Source organism: Sphaeramia orbicularis, chromosome 4, assembly GCF_902148855.1.
Source record: "Sphaeramia orbicularis chromosome 4, fSphaOr1.1, whole genome shotgun sequence".
Classification (NCBI taxonomy): Eukaryota; Metazoa; Chordata; class Actinopteri; order Kurtiformes; family Apogonidae; genus Sphaeramia; species Sphaeramia orbicularis.
Window position 1 is genome coordinate 12,974,431 of NC_043960.1, and position 25,337 is coordinate 12,999,767.

General features: G+C 37.1%; 1 protein-coding gene across 1 annotated transcript in view; it reads left to right on the forward strand.

The window, feature by feature from the left end:
- LOC115418480 (contactin-associated protein-like 4) overlaps window positions 1–25,337 on the forward strand; it is a 213,381-nt gene that overhangs the window by 134,157 nt on the left and 53,887 nt on the right. Inside the window, exons 11-14 of the mRNA XM_030132959.1 lie at window positions 3,276–3,382; window positions 18,529–18,648; window positions 18,799–18,999; window positions 23,650–23,812. Coding sequence (XP_029988819.1) covers window positions 3,276–3,382; window positions 18,529–18,648; window positions 18,799–18,999; window positions 23,650–23,812 — 591 coding nt within the window. The remainder of the gene's footprint in view (window positions 1–3,275; window positions 3,383–18,528; window positions 18,649–18,798; window positions 19,000–23,649; window positions 23,813–25,337) is intronic.

Sequence of the window (25,337 nt, forward strand, 5' to 3'; positions counted from 1 at the left end):
ACCTCATTCCCACTAGTTCACTGACCAAATGCAGCTGATATCCAGTCCCTTCCTGCATCTTGCTGCTGCTCTCTTCATCTGTTCCTCCATTCAGCCCTCCTCAGCAATCTGCTTTCTCCCCCACCATCCGCCTGAATCCATGCTTCCTAATTCCTCAATCCTCTGGACATACCTCTTTCCTTTCATCCCCTGCGGATACCCAGAGTTACCCGGGGAAGATTTTGTGTGAATGTGTTTCTCTGAATTTTAGACCTTGAGTATGAGGACAGGAGTGTGTTATGAAAGTTAACCCATGAAGACCCAAATATCCACCAGTGACCAAAACCATCTATTGATCTAAAATGTTTAATAACTTTAGAACTCTATCAATATATTAAAATAATTGAGGTAAAATGCAGTTATTCATCTTTTCATGGTTATCATGGTTATGTGACCCCTTTGAATTTTCAGAGTCTCTGTAGTGAATGTGGAAACACCGTCATCTTCTGCAACACTGATTCACCAGTAAAACCCATGGAATTTGATAAATGACAATGGCTGGGGACACTTGTTTTACGTATTTTACCAAAAAAAGTCACATTTTCGTGAAAAGTTTTCTCTGTTTTTCATATAATAACCCTCAAATGTAATCTCACCACAATGATTAAAGTACATGATTAAAGTACATGAGCACTTGTAGAACATTACAACACAAGTGCTGATCCAGACACCTGTCAACATCCACATAATGTGGATGATTAAAGTACATGATGAGTAAATTAAATAAAAGAAAATCCCTGATTTTCACTGAAAAAATGCAAAATACAGAGGATAATATACGGTGATAAATCCCTTAAGAAAGGTTAAATATTTATGTTCTTCGGACACAAAAAGAGATAAACATTGAATGAAAATTTTGCTGGTGGCTTGTAAAAAGACTATTACCAGGAAATGGCTATCACAGGAGAGCCCAACTTTTAACAGATGGATGGAAATCACAATGGACATTTATAAAATGGAAAAGATAACAGCATTTGTTAATCACAAATTGGAGAAATTTGCTTCATACTGGGAAAACTGGGTCAACTTTGTCACACCCTATAGGCCTGATTTTGTTTTCACAAATTAGTGATTGTGTTGAATAGAAAAGATCACTCCCTACTCATTTATGTTTTTTTTTTCTTTCCTTTATTGCCTCTGCCAAGAAGGTTATATTTTCAACGGGGTTTGCCTGGTTGTCTGTCTGTCTGTCTGTTTGTTTGTCTGTTAGCAAGATAACTCAAAAAGTTATCGATGGATTTTCATGAAATTTTCAGGAAATGTTGATACTGGAACAAGGAACAAATGATTAAATTTTGGTGGTGATCGGGGGGGGACTGATCTGCCTTGGTGGAGGTCTGCATTCTCTAGTGCTTTTCTAGTTTGGTTATTTGACATAAAACAAAAATAGTATTCTGGCATTTAGAGCAGACAACAGATGTATGCTATATGTACATGTGATGTACTGAATGTGAATGTCTGATACTGAATGTCAATAAAAAATAGATTCTAAAAAAAAAAAAAAAAAAGAAAGGTGAAATAGAGAAAAATGTATTTGGGAACTGCCATAAAAGTAGCACTAGGTCTTTATGGGTTAAGGTTACGGTTAAAGCCGTAAATATCCAATAAGGATATTCACAAAAAACAGAAAAGCAACAGTTGTGTACACTTGTATGATAGAATGACTCAGCATTACACTAGATGTTTTTAGAAACTGGATCGATTTGTTGTACAGAAGACTCTATATGAACAACTCTTTTCATCAGGTGTCAATGTAACTGTTAATGCAGTGCCGGAAGCTATTTAACAACTCTGCTGCAGTTGATTTAATTGCTCTTAGTCTCTGTTTAATATACGCTAAATGAAACTGTTTTGCTGCAGACTCTTAAATGTCATACATTCCCGAGAGCAAATAACCTCCCCTCACCTGAAATGGTTCCACTTCAACCACCACAATTAAAGTCTCATCTTGTCGAGAAATATTTTATGGAGCTGATGAGTGTATGGAAGGTGTGCTCTTTTGTCATGTTGTACTTTATGTAGGAATTTAAGAAAAGTAGAGACAGTGGATGACAGAAGGTTAACACCAGTTTTACTCAAGCAGATAAAAAATATATACAGTATATATATAGATATCCAAGAGGGACACCTTAGATTTTAGATTATCATTTGTATTTTACCTGTCTAATGCTGTATTCCAGGCCGTTTTTTGAGCCCATAAGTCACAACTTCAAACCACGACTCACGAATTTGTCGCGTTCCAAGCATGTCACGCCAAACTGCTTGAGTGCAACGAAGTGTGGTTGCTAGATGTAAACAAACCAGCATGTCAGACCGTACGTTATGTTCATTTATAATCATTTCTATTGCCAAAGGTGCTTGCTCCTTGGTTATTTTTGGGAAACAGAGGAGTAAAAACGGTGCATAAGACAAGAGAAGCTGTTCTACCTTTTATGCTATGTTATTTGTATATTTGGATACGTATTTGGTATTAATTTATTCTTGCACTCAATGGACTGAAAACTAGCTAATGCTAGAGTAGCTGCTGATTATGCACAACATTTGCAGATAAATGTCAGCGCAATACTTTGTTTTAATAAACAATTTGCATAAACAACGCATCCATGGGGGCCGCCATTGCTACGTGACGTCAGAACTCAGAACTGGGAGTACATTGATCTAGTGTGAGTTCACAGGTGGGAAGTTACAGGTTTGACTGCCATTCCAGTGCATTTTCACCGGTAGAAGGTTGGAAAAACACTAGTTACGGGTTGCCTGGAACGCAGCATTAAACACGATAGAGCTTGAAAGTTGGTTATAAAAATATCTTGGCCCCAGTAATTCAGCAGATGTGAGATTGAAGGGGAAAAAAATAAAAGTTACTCCATTTTCTTAAAAGTGGGTGCCACTTTCTTCACTCCAATATCCTAAAAATAAATAATTAAATGCAGTTCCATTCTTTGAGAGCCATATTCGTGGGAGTTGTATTTTTTCTCTGTATGATGCAATAATAGTTAACAACGCTAACAAAGGGAGGTTTCAAACCTGCAGCTCTGCACAGAGTGAACCTGCGCTCCGTTTGGCACAAAAATGAAAGCTTTGTTTTATTTCTGTCCCTCCCACACACCTGCTCATCAGAATAGACAGGTGCACTCAAGGCCTGTTGTTTCTTTTCATACAGACATCCTTGAGAAACTTTTTGGGGAACTTTTGACAGACATTAAGCATCCCCTTGTGTCTGTGTGGTCTTCTTTCAGGTGTTCTCCCAGTCACTGTGAACATGGAGGTAGATGCACTCAGTCATGGAACACCTTCCACTGTAACTGCTCCGACAGCGGATACAGAGGAGCCACCTGCCACAGCTGTAAGCACAAAAATACTACCAATTAGGCATGTTTCATGTTTTCATGCATTGAGTTGCAGATGCATCTGCAGGCGAGGTATGTGTCATTGTTTATACGAGACAGGCATTTTAATAATCTCTGAAGTGGAATAATTAAGCCAATTTCAGTCACTTTATTGTGATATCAGCAGTAACACATGTCCTCCACCCAAAAAAGAATTATTTTTATGAAAATTGACTGATGGAGTGAGTAAACAAGTGTTTGTTTGTTTGTTTTTTTAAATAGAACACTTTAACCACTCTAGACTTTATTAAAATGCTGCATTCATTCCTCATCTCTATGAAGTAAAACATTTAAAAAAATCCTTACCATTTTGACTAATCCACAAATTATGCACAACCCTATTGTTCCCCTCTATGTTTTTTGTCATATGTGGCATTTTCTATTTCAGTGATGCAATAATTGCAAATACTTCTAATATCAAATGCACTGTCGATAGAGTAGGAAAAAAAATGAAAACACTAAAACTATCAAAGATGCTTGTCAGATTCTCAATAATATGCATATGACATCTTGATTTGTTGACAAAAAGAACTCATTATGTTTATTTTTTAATTCTATTAATAATAATTTATTTAAGACAATGTTGTACAGAAATAAGAAAACAAGACAAATAGCTAAAAATACTAAAATATCTGCTTTAGGGACATTCAACATGTTACATTCAATTCTTGTCTTTCTATGCTTTAATTTGTTTCAATTAAAATTTTATAGTTTAATAGAATATACTCATCCTTAATATGTATTTTATATTATCTGCATCGTCCAGTATTCCACTGACAATCGAATGTTGGGGGAAAAAAGTATCTAATGAATTGTGAACGTTTGATGAATAGTTTTAATACAATATTCCAGACATGCTTTTATTGCATCTGCATTAATAACAGTGAGACCCCATGTCCCCTAACAGCTAATTTCCTGGTGTCTTTTTTTAATACTATTGTTTCAGAACTTTAATTAGCTGGGCTCAATCGGGAATGGGTTTAACAGATTGGTGGTACTTTATTATGCTGAGTAAATTAGTTTTCCATTTAATTTAAAAGCCTTAAAAGGTCTTATTTTTGGCTTTCTGACACCTGATAACCTTCTCTTTCTTGGTGTCTTATTTTATTTTTTAATTATAAATGTATGTGTTTTGTGTGATCTGACAGGCCTCTTTTTTCTTCAGTCTGGCAGGACATGATGTTGTGAGATGAGACATACTGACAAGAAACGCTTGTCACTCAAACATGTAGCTTTTTCACAGACAAAACAATGACTCCATGACATGTGTTCTGGTATGTTCTACAGCATGAGTGTCCAATCCTGGTCTACAGTTTTCAATCAAAACAATCTGTCTGGTAGTTTTTGAAGTTCAACTGGACTGGTTTTGGTCTTTTGAAAATGTTTGGTCTCTCATCCAACAGTGTGTGGAGGTTGTGTTAACATATGTTATTAGGGTCGTAGAAGGGAAGGCAGTTTGGTGAAAATAACCTCCAGACCAGACCACTCCCCTTACAGCTTTATAAGTCCGTTTTTTCCCACCAGCAAATAGAACTGATGAAGACTCTTTCATGAGAGACAAAACGTTTTCAAAAGAGCAAGTCCAGTGTTAACGTGTTCTTTTGTTGGAAGCTCCAGGGATGAGTCTGGATTCAGAATGGTGTCAAAGTTGACAAAATTTGTTCAGATCACAAATAAGATGAACACTCAGCAGTAAGGACTCCAAAACAATGAGCCCCGAACATCACATGAATTGTACATTTATTTTCCCTATGGGCGGGCTCACCCGTACAAATGGATTGGTCTTTAACTTAGCGTTTTCTAAAAAGGTCAAGCAGATGTGGGGCCTCAACTCTAAGTAAACTTATGCCAACAAAAAGTTTACTTAACACCTGTGTTTGACAACACTATGTGTGTGAATATGTGTAACCTACTGACAAAATATTTAAACTAAAACAGAGTACTACATAAATCCTGGTCACAAAGAACTCACTATTAACATTATTGAAATCAAACAGATTAAACAAAAGAATCCTATGTTAAAACAATAACTACTTAATAATAAAACAATTCATCCTAAAACTTCAGTATCTAAATATTAAAATTGTATTTCACCAGTCCAGTTGAACTTCGAAAACCACCAGAAAGAATGATGACCTGGACAAATCAGGACTTACACAGGTATCAAAACAGTCATTAATGGATCCAGAAGCCCTCAGAGAACACAGATAGTTTTGTTGAAAAACTCTTGTTTTGTCCAGTTTTTCATTGTTGCTTTGGTACAAATCCTCCCTCACATCTGTAGAACAGGAAGTGCATTCTGAGGCTAATGCAGTCAAACAGTGCTCTGTTTGTGCCTGGTTTGAAAATGCATCTTGAGTGATTGAACACAAGTAGACAGCCGAGGCATATCGCCATTCACACCTTTGTCCGTTTTGTCTCCAAGGTGTCCAGCTGTCCACTTGTGTTCAGATTTTTTTTCTGTCTACATCACATCAACTACGAGGTCACAAGCACCACGTGTAGTCATGACGTCAATCTGTCTCCAAATAAATGCCAGACTTCTTTTGCTCAGGGTAGTTAAGAAAACACAAAAGTTTCAAGAATGAATATACCTGTATACACAGCAAAAATCCAAATCTTACCAAGTGTATTTTTCTCATTTCTAATCAAAATATCTCATCACACTTAAAATAAGACATAATCACCTAAAGAGTAACTTTTTAGTGAGATATAAGAACTTTTTTTTTTTTTTTACAATACTTATTTTTAGACAATAGAGCTTTAAAATCTTATTTCAAGAAATCTCACCAAGATCATTTTCACTTGTCCTGTTGGCAGATTGTTTTGCTTAGTTTAAGATTTTTTTTTTTTTTGTTGCTTAATTCAAGATTTTTTTTTTTTTTTTTTTTTGCTTAATTCACACAAAAATATCTGCCAATGGAAAAAGTGAAAATTACCTTGATAAGATTTCTTGAAATAAGATTTTCAAGATTTATTGTCTAAATATAAGTTCTTATATCTCACTGAAAAGTTACTCTGTAGGTGATTATGTCTTATTTTAAGCATGATGAGATATTTTGACTAGAAATGAGAAAAATACACTTGGTAAGATTCTAATTTTTTTCAGTGTACCAGTGAAAAAACAATTGTGATAACTGCGATATTTCTTTCCCATGGAATATAGAAAAGATTTAAATCAAGAAAATGTATGATTTCAATAAACAGTAAGATAATTGGAATTTTATGGTAGTAACATCTCATGAAAGTTGGGATGGGGGCAGCAAAAATCATGGTACTAAAGAGCCAACTAAGAAACAACAAATGCAACATTTTGTAAATAATTCAGTTAATTGTAACACCATCAGTAACGTACCTCTCTAACATCCTCTTTTCATACCCAGAGTCTCTCAGAAGTAATGTAATGTCACCACTGTCACCAAAACCACCACCATGACCTGAAGTCATGTATTTTCAGGTTATATATTATGTCATCGGGACACATTCATGTTTACACTCCAGAAGATGTGGTCAAGTACATCCCAGACCACCTCAGCAAGTGCTATGGACGATCGAATAGCAGTTTTATTTAATGACTTGAACTGGATCTGAGCGTTTCGTCATTTGATCAGATCACCTAAGGCTATGTTCCGACTGCAGGCAAATGTGGCCCAAATCTGATTTTTTTTTTCCCCATATATGACCTGTATCTGATCTGTTAAAGACAGTTTGAAGAGCACAAATCTGATTTTTTCAGATTCAACCCAAGCCACTTTCATATGTGGTCTTAAATCTGATACGTATCTGATTTTTTGCAATGCGACTTCAGTCTGAATGACCAGGTCGCATTTATCCGACCTTTATGTCATTGAAATGCGAGCAGGTCGTCCCAAGAGTGTCACTTCTGTAAACACAGTGTGTGCCTGCGTGGTCATGAATTACATCAGGACCTCTTTTGTGCATGTGGGTCTGTAGAAGCCAAAAATTTAATAACAGCCAATAACATAATAAATTTGCCATTTTTAAAATGTACTAGGCCAATAACGTAATATCTGGCCAATAATGTAATAAAAGTCCTGAACCGATAACATAATAACTTTTGGCCAATAAAGTTATAACTTATTGGCTGGTTATTACGTTATTGACCTGGTAAAAAAAAAAAATCTTTGCAAATGTAATAACTAAGCCAATAATGTAATAAGTTATAACATTATTGGCCAAAAGCTATTATGTTATCGGTTCAGAACTTTTATTATGTTATTGGCCTATTACATTTTAAAAATGGCAAATTTATTACATTATCAGCCATTATTACGTTATCAGTTGTTATTACATTATTGGCTTCTACAGGGTCACTTCAGCGTCGCATTCAGTTCATACTTAAAACTGATAGAAGTCGCATTTAATGTGTAATATGAACAGATACACAAAAAAATCTGAATTCACCAAAAAATCCAAATTGTGCATTAAGACCTGCTGTCTGAATGTAGCCAAAGATGCTTTTAAAAAAAAAAAAAAAAACCTCTGTCAGCATATTTAAATGCAACCTGTGACAAAGGTTTAACAATAATATCAATTTCTACAGCACAGCTACTCATTACATGGGAGATTGAACACAGATTTTCACACATACCCCTTTACTGTTTGCACTGCAATTTTCTGATAAACCAAAAGAACTATTTTACAGCAGTGTATAACAAAAGAAAAAAAAATAGCATTAGAAAAGGAAACAAAGGATACAACCCTCAGGCAGAACTGTGCATGCAGAGCTGTACGGGGAGTTACCCTGTCATTTTTCTAGTCTCCCATAGCCAGCCCTATCTCCACACTTCGTTAGAGCTGTGCCACCGCTGGGTAAAAAGGTCTGGCATCATATTGTTCAAGAATGAGGAAAAGAAAGTACTTTTAAGGTCAATCACCGTTGTAAACTTCTGATGCAATCCTTTCAATGACTAGAAACCTTGTGACATACTGGGTTACATAGTGGGAGTTTAGTAATGTGTAGTTTATTTAATAAGAAACTCTGACCTTTAACCTGTAGCTACTTGAATTATTTTTGTTTCATTCATTTGAATAAAATTCCCTCAATATATTTCTGAATTTTACAGTTTCCAGAGTGGACAGAATAAAGGTCACAGCAGTGTTGACCTTTTGCTAATAAAATCTTTTCAGTTCATCCTTGCATCTAAGTCAGTGTTTCTCAACGGGTGGCGATAGGAACGAGAAAGCTGAGGGGGAGCGCTGAGACCGAACTGGGGGACGTTAGTCTGTATAAGTATCAATATCAAGAAACATGTTATGTCAATGACCCTCCACCCACTCCTCCTCAATAAGGTACGTCTCGGCCACCCCCACCCCCCCAACTCTTTGGTGATAACGTCCTAATGTTCGTCGCATCCTATACGTGCTTCTAGTATAAAATTACCTAATAAAAACTCAGTTGTTATTCCTGTTGGCCCATGGAGACTTATGGGTAATATGATTTGCTGTTTCTCAAGAAAACAGTGATACATAATGCAGAAATACTTTAGCTACTGTGAGAAAGAACAAAGGGATCGCATTCTCTTCTAGATGAAAGCTGCAATTTTTACCCAATTCCCAACTTCAAACAGCACACATCAACCACAATGTCAGCATAAAGTGGTATGAACCCTTTTCCTCTGGCTTTGTCTTTTGATTTGAGAAGCATGAGCTTTTTAGGTAGTCCATAAGTAAGAACCGTGATAAAAAAAAAAAAAGAAAAAAAAAAGAAGGAATTACAACTGATGAAAACGTGGGTGGGCTGAAATAACTCCGGACAACCCATGTTGACGTATAAGATGTTTTTGTTCCAATTAGGTCTGAATGCCTCTATACTGCAAACTGTTAGTGAAGTTTTACTAGACTTGGTGCAAACTGCAATGAAATTCTCAACTTCTGTGTTGTGAGAGACAGACGTGGAAAGAATGAGAGGTAAAGCGATAGCGATATACAGAAACTGGGACGAGGAGGAGGGAGTGAGGATCGGAGTGAGAGGGAGTCCTAAGGCAGACTGTTCTTTCCAGATAAGTGGATTTCAGCATAGAGACTGCCTACAGTATTTTAGGTGAGTCAAATTAGAAATTAAAGAGATTCTGGCTTTGATTATACCGCCAAGCATTGATTGAATTTATCTACGCTCCACTGATGCGATCAGCTCCAGGCTGGATCAAGGCCAGTTCAGGTCCACACACACGCTGCTCACCTCCGTGTTTGATTGTTATATTTGGGTCAAAACCTTTTCTCCAGCTATATTAAGATCGTTTCTTGGGAAAACTCTTTGACTGACATAAGAAAGAGAACATGTGTGTGGGAGACAATATAAGATCTCATGTGGCTCCTTCCCTCACAAGAGAGAGTATGCGTGGGTTTTTACATTGAAATGTCTTTAGGCTATTTGCAGCTACATCTGTCTGAGGACTTTTCATGGTACCAGGGTCTTTTAAATGTTCAGTATGTAATGTTTTGCACATGTTAGTGTTGCACACTGTTGCCACACTAGAGCAACACAGTGAAAAAACCCAGGAGGAGTTGGAAGGACTTTCATCAGAGACCTAGCCAAAGTCTGTGGATAGAAATCAGTGAACAGGCTGTTATTGTGGATGTAGGAAACTGAGACATGAGTAATTAGCTGAGAAACCGACATATCCATGTTATGTTCCTCGGATTAAAATATAAAGACCTAAAAGAGACAACAAAATAAAGAAACCATCAAAGTGACAGACCAGATAAACTGAATTAAAGTGGAAAAACACCCTAGACCACAGGTGTCAAACATGCGGCCCAGGGGCCAAATCCAGTCTGGCCCTCGGGATGAAGTTGTGAAATGCAAAAATTACACTGAAAATATTAACAATCCTTTTAGTTCAGGTTCCACATTCAGACCAATTCAATCTCCAGTGGGCAGAACCAGTAAAATACTATCATAATAATCTATAAATACTCACAACTCCAAATTTTTCTCTTTGTAAATGTAAATATTTTCATGTATTTACACTAAAACTAAGTATAATGTCACAAAAAATATGAATAACCTGAACAAATATGAACAACCCGAAATGTTTTAAGAAAAGTAAGTCCAATTTTAACAATATTCTGTCTGTTATTAAATGTTTTGTGTATTTGTAGATCCACTGTGATCTGTAAATTATAATGAACATGTGGAAATGATAAACTGAGGCAGAATATTGTTAAAATTACACTTATTTTTTTCAGTTTGTTCATGTTATTCACATTGTTTGTAAGGATAGTTTGTACATGTAAACATTTTCATTGTTTAATTTGACTTTTTTCACTTTAAAACATAGAGAAAATTTTGGAGTTGACATTATTTATATATTATTATGTTATTATTTTACTGGTTCGGCCCACTGCAGACCAAATTTAGCTGAATTTGGCCCCTGAACTAAAATGAGTTTGACACCCCTGCCCTAGAGCTAGATGACCTCAACACTGGCCTATGGGACCTGGTATCTTCTCCGACCCCTGAAAAGTCCAAATAAAACCCCGAAGCAGGGGTCTCAAACATGCGGCCCTGGAGCCAAATGCGACCCGCCAAAGGTTCCAATCCGGCCCGTGGGATGAATTTGCAAAGTGCAAAAATTCCACAGTCAAGGCTGTCGATCTCATTTTAGTTCAGGTTCCACATACAGACCAATATGATCTCATGTCAAATAACAGCATAAAACCTACAAAAAATAATGACTTCATGTTTTTTTCTTGGTTTGATGTGGAAAAAAATATTACATTATGCCTGTAAATAATACAAACTTCAATTTTTTTTGTCTTTGTTTTAGTCCAAAAAATAACAGTAAATTATGAAAATACTTACAGTTACAAACTATCCTGTAACAATAAAATGTGAATAACCTGAACAAATATGAACAACCTGAAATGTCTAAAGAAAATTAAGCACAATTTTCTGCCTCTTACTAAGTGTTTAGTGTCTTTGTAGATCCGATCCATAACGCACATGTAAAAATAATAAGTTGAGGCATAATATTGTCAAAATTGCACTTATTTTTCTTAAGAAATTTCAGGTTTTTCAGGTTATTCGCATCTTTTTTGGATAGTTTCTAAAAGTAAGTATTTTCATAAATTAATTGGGTGTTTTTTTCACTAAAACAAAGTCAAAAATTTGGAGTTGTCATTATTTATAGGTTATTATGCTATTATTTTACTGGTCTGGCCCACTTGAGATCAAATCTGAATCAAGCCTGAAAGAAAATGAGTTTGAGACCCCTGATGTAAAGAGACAAAGCCATGAAAAAGAACTGCCAGGCCTATTGTTCAAAAGAAAAACCTGCACAATTAAACAGAATAGACTGGAGACTTATGCCGGCGTGTGTGTGTTTGTGTGCTTTTAAATGATCCCAGTCTCCAATCAAGATGATCGGACCCACCTGGAGAAGAAGAAACACACAAGTCTCTACTCAATTCACCACTTTTTACTTCCTCCACACCTTGATGCTCGATTGTGTAATCAATCTGAGTGAACCATATTGAAGGACGTCTCAGTTCCCTAAAATACACATCGAGGACCAAATATCAAGCTCTGATAAAGCTGGTGGAGGATGCACTGGTGTATCCTCACTCCTCAGTTATATCTCCTCTGGCTATGAAAGCTAATAGACTTTTTGGTGGTTGGACCTATGATGTGTAATGTAGTGTGATGTAAACCCAGATCCTAACAAAACCAGGAGCAGGATTTTAATATTAATAATATGTTTAACTGTTGATAGTTATTTAAAAGGCTCAAATGTACAATCAAGTATAAAAAAACATACATCACCTACTGACATATATTACATTGTGAATTAAATTAAAAGTGAATCGTATAAGTACATGAAAATCATTTGACAGATATGAAATACAGCAGGTAAACCTTATATATTGAACCTTTAAGTTTTAAAGCTGGTGTTCACATGCACTTTTCATTTAGTTTTAACCTCTAGCGGTAACAGTAAATGACCAAAAGTAGTGAAGTAGGAGTTTGATCCAATTACCTAATTAACTTCCAGTATCACTACTCATGTGTTTCATTCAATCCAATCCAACTTTATTTGTAAAGCACTTTAAAACAACCACAGTGGACCAAAGGGCTGTACAGAAAAATAAATAAAAACCAAAATAACATAGATTAAATACATAGAACAACTGTAAAAATAAAGTAATTTTTAAAAGAAAAAAATAATTAATTATTTAAAGTACAGAAGAATTGATAAAAACCTAAATAAAAGAATAAAATACAAGAATAGATTAAAACATAAAAAGCTGTACAATTTAAAAACAACAACAAATCAGAACAATAAACCAATACCAAATAAAACAATTATCATGTCTGTCATTATTACTTTTATTTTATTTTATTTTTTTAATTTATTTTATTTTATTTATTTATTTAGACAGGGACAATGCACAATATACATTAACCTTGAAAAGGAGAGATGTAGTGTGCCAGGTTGTAGCACTACTGCTAATTTCCACCTGTAGTCCCTGGGCAGGCTGATGTTATCATAAAAAAACAGACATTAATAAAAAGTAAAACATACAAAAAGCAGTAAAAAATTCATTTCTATAACTCCATCTATGTAAAAAAAAATGATTCACATCCAACCATTCACTCTTATTCGTCCCACTGCAGTCCGTCACACATACTCGAAGCTTGTTTACATGACATTACATTGTGGCTCCAGGTTTGGTCGGAGAGTAGCTGTTTTTACTTCTGGGTGATTTTGAGTTGAAATATGGTCATCGTGAAAGAAATGGAAGGTACCTTTGTTGAGAAAGGATTAGAAATGAAGAAAATCGAAGACAAAATTGTGATTCTAGCTGAAGTTTAGGATGATCATGTCTTAGTAGGAATGATGCCACAACCTACATCTATTAACCAGCAAATATCCTCCTGAGACTGTAGGGGACAAAAGTTTGACAATTTTACTTAAAAAATGATGTGCATTGCAAAGGACATTCCATTGAGAAAATTAATCAATTAATAAAAATAATTGGTGACATGGTGGTGCAGTGGTTAGCACTCATGCCTCGCAGCAAGAAGGTCCGGGGTTCAATTCTAACACCAGTCTATGGGGGTGGGACCTTCTGTGTGGAGTTTGCATGTTCTATATGTATGTAATTATTCTTCTGTACAGCACTTTGGTCCACTGCAGTTGTTTTAAAGTGCTTTACAAAAAAAGTTGGATTGGATGGGATTGGATGTTCTCCTCATGTCTGCGTGGGTTCTCTCCAGGTACTCCAGCTTCCTCCCATCATCCAAAGACATGCACTGATAGATTAATTAGTTAATCTAAATTGTCCATAGGTGTGAATGTGAGAGGGTTTTTTTTTGTCTCTATATGTTCAGCCCTGTGATAAACTGGCGAAATGTCCAGGGTGTACCCCGACTTCGCCCGTAAGTAGCTGGGATAGGCTCCAAGCGACCCCTGTGACCCTAGTGAGGATAAAGCGGGTTCAGAAAATGAATGAATGAATGAATGAATAAAAATAATTTTAAAAATGTATCTAAAAAAAAGTTGCATTATGCAGTTTCCAATCAAGACAATTTTTTAATGTAAAAAACTAAAACTTTCAATTTCCTAGGTCTCAGGAGGATCTGACACAATAATGACAAAATAATGCATTGATCTATATGAAAAATAAATAAATAAATAAACTTACCTCAAGCTGTCTTTGCAAAAATTGTCAGGCCATGTTTTCACATTCTCCTCCTGCTGTTGCTGCTGCTGCTGCTCTGTAGATTTTTTTCTCTCAGGCTGCACATAAACACCTGTGTTTTCTTGTTTAGCGTAGTTTAGCTTCCTTGTTTAGCAGTACAGGGGCGAAGACGGATGATGCACCATGATGGTATTTTATTCTTGTGCATTGCTTTAGTTGTACCCTGTGGTTCAGCTGGTGACAGATCCAGTTTATGAGAACCACGCTGAAATCTATAGGTCCATTAGAGTTTGACAACAACAGTAGAGCTTTGTAAAGACGTGGTCCTCAATAAATCAGCGTGCGATTAGGTCCTGTGTGTTTTACAGAGCAAACACTGCTTAACTCGAAGGCTTTAAATCATTTGATTTCACCTAATTTAGCTCAACAATTAATATCATTATTATGTGGCTGTTTTAATTTATCCAGGCCTTTTTTAAATTGTTAAGCTCTGCCAATTCCCAGACTTTCTTCATTTATTAAATTAATGACATTCCATGTGTGTGCTATTATATGATTCAGTAGTTTTGAATATATTTGGCTCAATAATTGTTATTTTCTTAGAAAATTTTCCACACTTTGAGAGGTCTTCACTTTGACATGTGTAACCAGCAGTTTGGATGAGAGCATGCAGTTCAACTTTACTGTGGAATTTCTAAACATAATTTACATATTTCCTCACAAATTAATGTTTTGTTGTTGTTTTTTTTGCTTATCATCTTACCGTAACTATGTTTTTTTTTTTTCAGTTCAGTTAGTTCATTTCAGTCTCTAACATTTTTCCAGAATTAGTACAAAGAGTAGTGAACAAGTCACTAAATTATGCCGAAGCAAGAAATGATATTGGATGAAAAGGTGTAGGCTGAAACCATGACTTATTTACACCTACATTTTGTACATATTAAATCAAGTAGCTATTTAGGTTAAAGCAACCCTGAAACTGTCAGTGTTTGCCCTGCAGTTTCATGAATAATTAGTGAGTTATCTATTGAAAATAAAAATAATTAGAAGAAAGTAACAACATTTTTAAGTGTTTTATTCAGAATCTTATTAATATATTTGAATGTATTTGTTGACTGCCTTTTCATGAACATTTTTGTGTAAAGTGAATCTTTAACCTCAAAAAGCATCTGAATATTTGTAAGTAAATTATTTTGTGATTTGTACATTATCTGTGCAGTTTTAAAATCAACAAAATTGTGAAATTTGGATGCATGTAAATTTGTAAATATTTTTCTGGTTGGTGCACAGTAATCTGATCGATTTGCAGGTCTTATTGTTTTCATCTGTAGCAAAAGGAAAGGAAAAGCATAGACTGATATAAAATCCTTAATTTTTAAACTACTATCAATACATTAAATAATTCAGGTAAAATGGGATTTTTCAGCTTTTCAACAGCATCAGAAGTGTCTTTTTGGATGTTCGAAGGCTTCATAGTGAGCATGGAAACACCATAATCTTCTACAACACTGATTCCAGTACAGCCGCAAAATCCATGTAGTTTGACAAATGACAGTGGTTGTAGACGCTTGTGTTAATGTTCATTCAATGATATATTTTTCTTCAGTTCTCTCTGTTATAATAGGTTTTGATGACCATTGACTTGACTCTGAGCTCAAATTTATTTATTTTTAACACGTTACATATCTTTTCTGACATGAATTGGTAACATTGTGTGGGTCTCCCCTGAGCATAACCCCCCAAAACTTCAAGACCTAGAATGCAGATCTCCAGGCACATTGGGATTTTTTTGTCTGTAATATTGGAAATTGTGTTAATTATCCTTCTCCAAAATTCATGCATATGTTCACATTTCCAAATACAGTGACACAAGGTACCTCTCTCGATTCCACATTTTGTACAAATGTGTGGGATATTAGGGTTGAATGACTCTGAGCTCAAATTTAACAGGAAGATACCTGCTTTCCATTGAAAATGGATAATGTAATAAATGGTGATAAATAACTTAGGAAGGGCTAAATGTAGAGAAAGATTGATCTGGAAGTCATAAGAAAAGTAGTTCGAGGTCTTAAATTGTGTGTTTTTCAACTTTTTTAACTGATAAAGTGGAGTCAACTAAAGCTCTCATCTCTCCTTCATATTACTTGTCTGTCTCTGCCACCCCCCCACCCCCCCTTCTTATGAAATCGCTGGTCATATGGAACCAGTGATCAGGTTCAGGCTGCTCCCACTTATCTTTTCAAAGAGGTTCTTCCTTCTATAGGACCTTCTGTTATTGCTCTTATCAACAGTAGCCTTGCTTCCTGGGGTTTTCAAATACATAGCATTGCAGCCACTCCTTAAAAAAACACAGCCTTGACCAGTCTTTTTTTCTAATTTCAGGCCAATTTCCAAACTCCTATTCCTTTCAAAAATACTGCAGAAAATATTTCTTTCTTTTTAGACAAAAATGGCATTCTTGAGGTTTTTAAAACTCTACACAGCACCAAATCAACGATTTGAAGGGTTTTTATTTCGATTTTTTTACCACTGACTCTGGAAAATGTGTCATTCTTGTGCTTTTAGATCTGACCACTGCTTGTGCTACAGTGGACCATCGTATTCTTATCTCTTGTCATGAGCACTGAGTGGGCATTAAAGGTGCAGCCCTTCACTGGTTTCATTCCTGCTTCATGGGCTGAAGTTTTTCTGTTAGTCTTGACCAGTCTTGTTTAATTTTTTAATTTGATCCTGTTTGATAATTAACTTGTTCATACATCTCTCTAATTGTGTTGCTTCTGTTTTAGTGTTTTTACTTGCTTCGTGTATCCTGCTGTTGTGCCCTCTGTCAAAGCACTTTGTAAACTTTGTTTTTAAAGGTGCTATACAAATAAAGTTATTATTATTATTATTATTATTATTGATGATTTTGTGTCCTCTACAGCACCTCTCCCCTGTTGGGATGCCACAGGGATCAATTGTCAGACCCCTCGTCTTTTCACTGTACTTGGTCTCCTTTGGTTCTATTTTGAGGAAACATGGCATTTCATTCCATCGTTATGTGGATGATTGTCAGCTTTTATTTACCGTTGTCAAAGAATGAGCCATAGTCTGTGGAGGGCATTAGATTTTTTATAAGTTATATTGTTTGGCACAAATGGTCCATTTGACACTCCCCCTTTTGATCTTAGTTCCTGTACACCTAATCCTAAATCAACTGTTACCAACTTGTGAATGAAATAGACCATTATTTTAAACTTGACAAACAGATCAGCTTTGTTTTAAAGAAGCTGTTGTTGTTGTTTTTTTTTTTACATCTTAGGCAGATAGCCAAGGTAAAGTCTGCTCTGTTGAAGCACGGCTTTGAAACGATGATACATGGTTTTATTACAATCTGTCTCGACTATTGTAGTTTTCTTTTTGTTGGGGTTAGTCAGGCTTCCCTGCATCGTCTTCACCTACTGCTCATTTATTAACAGGAGCACACATATGTGAGCATATTTCTCTTGTTCCACTTTCTCTTCATTAGCTCCTATAGTGCACTACAGAATTGATTTTAAAGCCCTCTTGTTCACATATAAATGCTGTAATGGTCTTGCTCAACCATACCTCTGAGTTGCTTGCCTTCCACTTCTTTGCTTCATTTTTAAATTTTGTGGGTCACCTGCTCTTGAAACTCAGAGGGGCTCATGCCAATGTAAGCACTAACTTTAGAACACAGTTCGTTTACACATCAGGCCCCTTCACTGTCTGTTTTAATATCTCTAACTTTGAATTGCTAAGCTAACACAAAGCAGATCCAAAGAGTAGAAGTATTATTTCTCTACCACTTAAACTCAACTCCCATTATGAAGTGATGATTATTATTAATTTTGTCATTAACCTTTTCTGTTTTCTGGTAATAACTTAATTTTATGTGAATAAAACTTCTGCTATCAGCTAATCTAATGTTTTGTGTTAAATTGAAATGGTTCAGACTAGAAACAAATAGCTCTTGGCGTAACAAGCCAGTTGATATTGTATCATATGTTATTACCTCTGCCAAGTGAAACGGCAGAGGTAATCATTATCAGGGTTTGTCTGTCTGTCTGTCTGTTTGTTAGCAAGATAACTCTAAAAGTTCAGGACGGATTTGGATGAAATTTTCAGGAAATGTTGATACTGGCACAAGGAACAAATGATTAAATTTTGGCAGTGATCAGGTGTGTGTGTGTGTGTGTGTGTGTGTGGGGGGGGATATTTGTTTGTCTGTCTGTTAGCAAGATAACTCAAAAAGTTCTGGATGGATTTGGATGAAATTTTCAGGAAATGTTGATACTGGCACAAGAAACAAATGATTAAATTTTGGTGGTGATCCGGGGGGGGGGGGGGGGGGGGGGGGGGGCTGATCTTCCTTGGCGGAGGTCTGCACTTTCTAGTTATTCTTAATATCTTCTTATTGTGATTTCTTCCTTAGCGACATTTAAACAGTCATGTGAAGAGTACAAACACGACGGCAACACATCTGGACATTATTACATAGACGTCGATGGCAGTGGACCAATCAAACCTCAGCTTGTCTATTGTAACATGACAGGTAACACACAAAAACCATTTAGTTGTTTCCACAGTTATTGTCTTTATTTTCCTTCACACAAATAATTGATTGCATGCTGGTCTTTCCAAACGAATAGAAGAGATAAATCTTGTCGTGTCTGTTTCCTCTGTTTGTTTGTTTTTCTGCCAGAGGACAAAGCATGGATGGTGATCCAGCACAACAACACAGAGCTGACCAGAGTGACCGCATCACCTGAAGGAAACCAATATTCAGCTTATTTTGACTACGCTTCTGCAGATGAGCAGTTAGCAGCTATAATCAACCAGTCAGAACATTGTGAACAGGAACTGTCCTATTACTGCAGGAAGTCCCGGCTCCTCAACACACCAGGTAATGAGACGACTTGTTAGATTTGATGTGTGAAGGCTAATCTGAATTTCTGTTGTTATGTGGGAGAAGAATTAGGAGTAGTTAAAGAAGAAAACAGCAGAAACACTTACTTGCAAATTATACTCTTTTGCATCTGAGGGATCTATATCTGGAACTAGAAAGAGTACTGTGAATTGCTGATTTAGTTCATTTAGTAACTAATTAAAACATCAATTACATTTCTATTGTAGATTTTACCTCCTCATTCTGCTGCAACAGCTAAAAGTTTATCTGGACAACTTCATTTTTCAAGTACTTTCTCTACCAGCTAAACATCTGCTTTTGTTTCTGGCTTTTTTTTTTTTTTGTTCTTCTCAAGGTGTGCTTACTATGGAAAAAGTTTGAAGAAGGCACTGGGGAACTTAATTATTACCTCAGAATGGTTGCTAGACTTTTCTAGGGAAAACCCAATCTGCTTACTTTTAGTGATTTACTGTAAAAAGATAAATTAAAAACCTGTGCAGTGCTGAAGAATTAAGGCTGTCTTATTTTCCATCTGTTAGTCATCACTGTACAGGTTTAGGCCACTGTTCAAATAGACGTCTCGGGAGAGGAGCTGCTCATTATCTGTTCAATTTTAGCACAGAAAGCAGGGTAGTAATGGTGTAAGAGTTAAGCGAAGGTTGGTGACAGGAGGGCTTTTGTATGTGTTGAAATCCTTAAGAGGCCTGTGATGTGAGGGAGGCTTATAAATGAAGAACTCTGAGGTGGATGGAAGGAAAACAGTGCAGAATATTTATATGTCTCACTTCGTATGCAAGTCAAGCACTGACTGATCTGATCTGCTGTGATGAAAACAAAGATGAGTGACACTTTCCTCTCATCTCTCAGTTTTTCACTTAGGATTCATAGTAATGCCTCTTTGTTGTGAAATTCACCTCTGGTTTGCAGTATAATTGTTCCCAGAAGCAAAAGGATGAATTCCTGACAGTTTGTCTCGTGTATGAGTGGATGCGGATTCCCTATTATTTAATGGGGACACATCACAAAGTTACATGTAGGAATCCTTTCAGGTACAAAATGAGGATACACAGAATGCAAATCACTGAAGTTCAGGGTTGTGATATTTTTAAGTTTAAGTCAAGGGTTAGTTTTAGGCAAAGATGAACTATTCCAGTCTGGCTGGTGTAATTGTAGTGTTGTACAAAGTACTGGAAAGTCACACTTGAGTAGAAGTACAGGTACCGGACCAAAAATGACTTGGTACAAGTTCAAGTCACCAACTGAAATAACACTCAAGTTAAAGTTTTGAAGTATCTAGTATTTACTGTACTTAAGTGTATCAAGTAATCTGCAATTAAATGTACTCAAGTAATGAAAGCAAAAGTACAAGTAACTGTTAATAACAACCAAAGGCATTAGAATTCGGAATATTATGCTGCTGTTCCAGAAGCCAGTTTCTGTAACCGAGGATCAGACCACCAGGGCCCCCGCCATGCTCTGCTGTCTGGTCCACAATGCAATGGACCCTTCTGCTTTCCCCTGTGGGTGGTGGGCCCACGGGGCGATGAGCTCATGTCTCCAGTTCGAGCTGGGCCTGGCCGGACCCCATGAGCAAAGGCCCAGCCACCAGTCACTTGCCCATGAGCCCCAACCCCTGACCTGGCTCCAGGGCAGAGCCCTGGTAACCCTCCGGGCCAGGTACATGATTTCTTGTAATTCATTTGCATCAGGGTCTGGAGCTCAGCTGAAAGGCAAAGCTCTCGATTTACCGTTCTATCTATGTTCCGACCCTCACCTATGGTCATGAGCTCTGGGTAATGACCGAAAGAATGAGGTCGTGGGTACAAGCGGCCGAAATGAGTTTCCGCCACAGGGTGTTCGGGCTCAGACTTAAAGATAGGATGATTAGCTCAGACATCCAGGAGGGACTCAGGAGTAGAGCTGCTGTTCCTCCACATCCAGAGGAGCCAGTTGATGTGGTTCGGGCATCTAGTGAAGATCCCTCCTGGATGCCTCCCTGGGGAGGTGAGTTGGGCAAGTTCATCCACGACGGAGACCTCGGGACTGACCCAGGACGCACTGCAGGGATTATATCTCTGGTCTGGCCTGAGAACACCTCAGGATTTCTCTGGAGGAGCTGGTGGAAGTGGCTGGGGGGAGGGCTGTCTGGGCTCCCCTCCTGAGGCTGCTGCCCCTGAGACCCAGACCCGCATAAGCAGAAGAAGACAGTGCAGTACGGTATGCTGCTGTTCACATCTACAGATCACCCACAGATTGAGTGTGGACCGTCATTTGCACTTGTTCAATATGCGATTAGACCCAATGACAAATCATCTTCCTGACTTTGTTGCGGTCACTGGTAATCTCAGCAGTGAAAACACCAAATTTACTTGATTTATTTTTGTAACAAGTAATTATACGGTGCATTTAAAATGTATGGGAGTAGAAGTATGCAATTGAGTTAGGAAATGTAATGAGGTAAAAATAAAAGCAAACACAATAAAAAATACTTTTTAAAGTACAAATTCTCCCAAAACATACTTGAGTACAGTAGTGAAGTATTATTACTTCGTTATTATATAACACTGTGTAATTGTTAATGACCTAAGTATCTCAAAGTAGCTTAAACATCAATCCCACTGTGAGCCAATTGAATTGCTTCCCTGATATCACTAACTCTTCAGCAGAGTGGATTTCATTGTCGTGATGGGAAAGATTAGACATATTTAGTGTTTGGTTGTTTTTACCTTTAGTTTTAACAAAAAAGAAGAAAAGGGGTTTTAAAATATGTATGCAAAACTTGCTCTTATCGGGTGGTGTTGTAATTTACTCATCTATGGAGCAGATGTTGAAGATAATCACAGAGGTTGTCTAGTTGTTAAGTAACCAACAGTTTTTACAAAACAGTAGTTTATTCAGGGAAGTGAGCCACATTTCTCCCAGGACTCCGTTCAGACAGACTCTGATCTCCCTTCAAACACCTCAAGGCCGTGATGTGTTTACACCCAGAGGTTGACACGTTTCGCCTTTGGTCTATTCATCTTTATTTTAGCCACGACAGGATTATTTTTGAGGTTAGGGTAAGTATGGATCATTAAAAGGATATTTGAAGGTAAAGACTTGGGATTACAGATTTGAAGTATTTGTTTTTAAGTCTGAGAGCATGGCCCATGAAACCAAGAGACAATATTTACCCATCATATCCCTGATAAAAGCTGGGTTTTCCATTCCATGACAAACTGTCTTCCAATAGTAACTGTGTTTTCATGTTCCCACAATCCACACTACTCCTAAAAAACTCTTTCTCTAATTGGATATGAGACAATCAAAAACTTGGACTACACAGTTGCTTCCATCAGGTCAGAGGAGATCCTCGACTGCAGCTTCATTTTACACTTATAAAGTTAACTTTGTTCATTTTTAGAGTCACTTTTATTCAACCTTAGGGTTGGTTTACACATTTCTTTAGGAGTTTCTTTTCTTTGTAAAGAAACTTTACATTACCATTTCTTTACTTTACTTTGTTGATTCTAGTGTTTAATTCTAGGGATGCACCAATCCGATACCAGTATCGGGCATCGGCTCTGATACTCAGTGTGTACTTGTACTTGTAAAAGCAACACATACAAATGCACCGATACCACTTACAGCCGTGTGACATTTACAGTTCAGTGCAGCAGGTACGCGGCAGTGGAATAATGTGTGGGGAGTGTGAAGAGTGTGGAGATTTTTCAAAATAAATGATGGTGATAAAAGTAACGCTGACTGCAAGTCACGTTACAGACACAGACGGATACGGACAGAGCATTCTGTCCATCCTCTGCGTACATTCCATCCATTTTCCAGGTGCTGGCGGATGCGTACCCAGACAGAGAATACCAGCAGGAACCGTGAAGGTAGAGGATCTGTTCAAAGAGCGACTGTGGGAGTTACAGAAAAACTACTGACATATTTATGACAACTACCCAGGGCTGGGCCGGTTTCCATCCTACTTAAAATACTATGGGGGTACGGAGAGGTGCGGACTGCTGTCAGCGGAAGTGAAAACCAAACTTATCACTCATGTCTCTTTTCTCTACCTGCTGAAGCTAAGCTTTTAAACCTTACCAGCGAAAACGTTGCAATATTAGTGTCACATTAGTGTTGCCTCTGTCATCTCCGTGTTTGTTATTACTGACTTTCTTCTTCTTCTTCTCAAAAAACTTTACTCTTCTTCGTGGTATTTGTCCAGTATGGGTAATTAAGAGCAGCGCCCCCTGGTGGATTAATTGAGAAACGCTCATTCCAACACATTAAATGTCAGTAGCAGCACTTTGTTCCAGTCAGACTAATGACAATAAAGCACATTTACAAAAGGAACTAAGACCCGGAATGGGATTATTAAGTTCTAGTATTGGTACTCAGTATCAGCAAGTACTCAAATGTAAGTACTTGTAGTTGTACTCGGTCTTGAAAAAAGTGGTATCGGTGCATCCCTATTTAATTCTTTTGTGTTACCCTGGTCTGGGTTTGTCCTACATCTTGGACTCTGGTTGTTTTGAGAACATTAGACTTGGTTTCAGTTTAATTGTTAGATATTCAGTTGTGAGGAAAAGGGACTGGGGGATGTGTTATGTTGATGACTGTCCTTGTTGTGCTGTTTATTGAAAACACGTTTGTCTATTTCAGATGGTGCTCCGTTTAGCTGGTGGGTGGGAGGTCCCAGCCCAGGTCAGGTCCAGATGTACTGGGGCGGGGCCCTCCCAGGCAGCCGCCAGTGTGCCTGTGGCCTCCAGGACAGTTGTCTGGACCCTTATCACTACTGCAACTGTGATGCTGACCACGACCAATGGTAGTGTAATTTATTATGTTCTTTTGCCCTTTAGTTTATTTAATAAACTCTTAAAGCATCCGCAGTACCATTTAAAAAGATGATATAATTTAAGAAAATGAGAATGTGGCTTAGGAGGAAAATATTGTTTATTGCTTTCTTTATCAGGACACCACAGGGTGCTTTATTACACTTTACATTGTCAGTTGATTATTTTCACTGGGAACATTTGTTCTGGTAATACACAGACACCCCAGGGGCATAAAAAAACCTACAGGATTTTGGCAAAGAAGAGGACTGCTTTTATCCCCATGAACTGTCTGCATGGCAACACTTTTGTCAATATTCAAGATAAATAGTGAACCTAGAACTGTCATGACAATATTAAACAGTTTTATGTATTTATTAGTTTATGTGGTTTGGTACTTTGCACATTAATGAGCATCTATACTGAGACACCTGCAGGTTATTTGTCAGATTATAGCAAAAATGTTAATTTGTCTCCATAGTCCCTAGGCAGGTAACAAAAAACCCCCAAAAAACCCATCACAATTAATGCATACAGATATAACCATAAAAGAGCAACACAGTAGAAGTACAACGTGTTAAAAGGTTAAAAATAATAGACTGGTTGCTTTCAGCCACTGAGTTGAGTTTTGAAGGTGGGCTGTGTGAGACATTCTGTTATTAGGAGTGGTAGAGTGTTTCAGTATTTATGTTATTCATGGAAAGTGCATTTTGTTCAAAAGTTGTTCTTCTGTGTGGTACCTTAGAGAACTCACTGACGGAAATATATTCACCCTAAAGGTCAGCTCTGTAGAATGAACAGGTTGGAATCCATTTGTGCAAGTGATGCAACATTTTCTGGATGACCATAGAGACTGAAATTATGATCACCCACCCAGCTGGATGATGGGTCGTAGAGGACATGGGTAGCAGGCACTAAGGGTCCTTCAACCCAAATGCGACAGCAATTACTGTTGAACAATTTTGAGCCGAACTGATGGGGTCTACTGCTTAGGTTTATTTTTCATTGGACTTGAGCTTCTTTTCTGTGAGTAAGTTTGACCACTTTGGAACAAATTATCTTCAGATTGGCACAAGATGGGAGACTTATAATTTTTTTAAACACAAAAAAATGTAGTGTTAATATTTCAGAGTCAAGCTATTTTAACCCAGATGGAGTATTTATAGCTCTATGGAGAGTAAACTAGCTCTAACAATGGAGTTAAAAGTCAGTGTAAAGTTCTGCACAGATGCAGTGTAAAATTCAACTCTACAGAGTGATGATTAGTGCCAGTCTGCCGCATTGCATTTTGGGTACTGGACATTTTACTCATTGTGTTCTATTTTATGTGCAGGGGTTCAAGGGGGGGTTGTATTAATGTTTATTTAGGTTAATGTGTCTGCTTTACAATGTTTATTGGCCTTTTTATTAGTGATGTCCCAATCTAGATTTTTTGCTTCCGATCCGATCCAAATTTTTTTGGGATTAGCTTTGCCGATACTGATCTGATACAGACTTTTTACAAGTAAATTTTGGTTT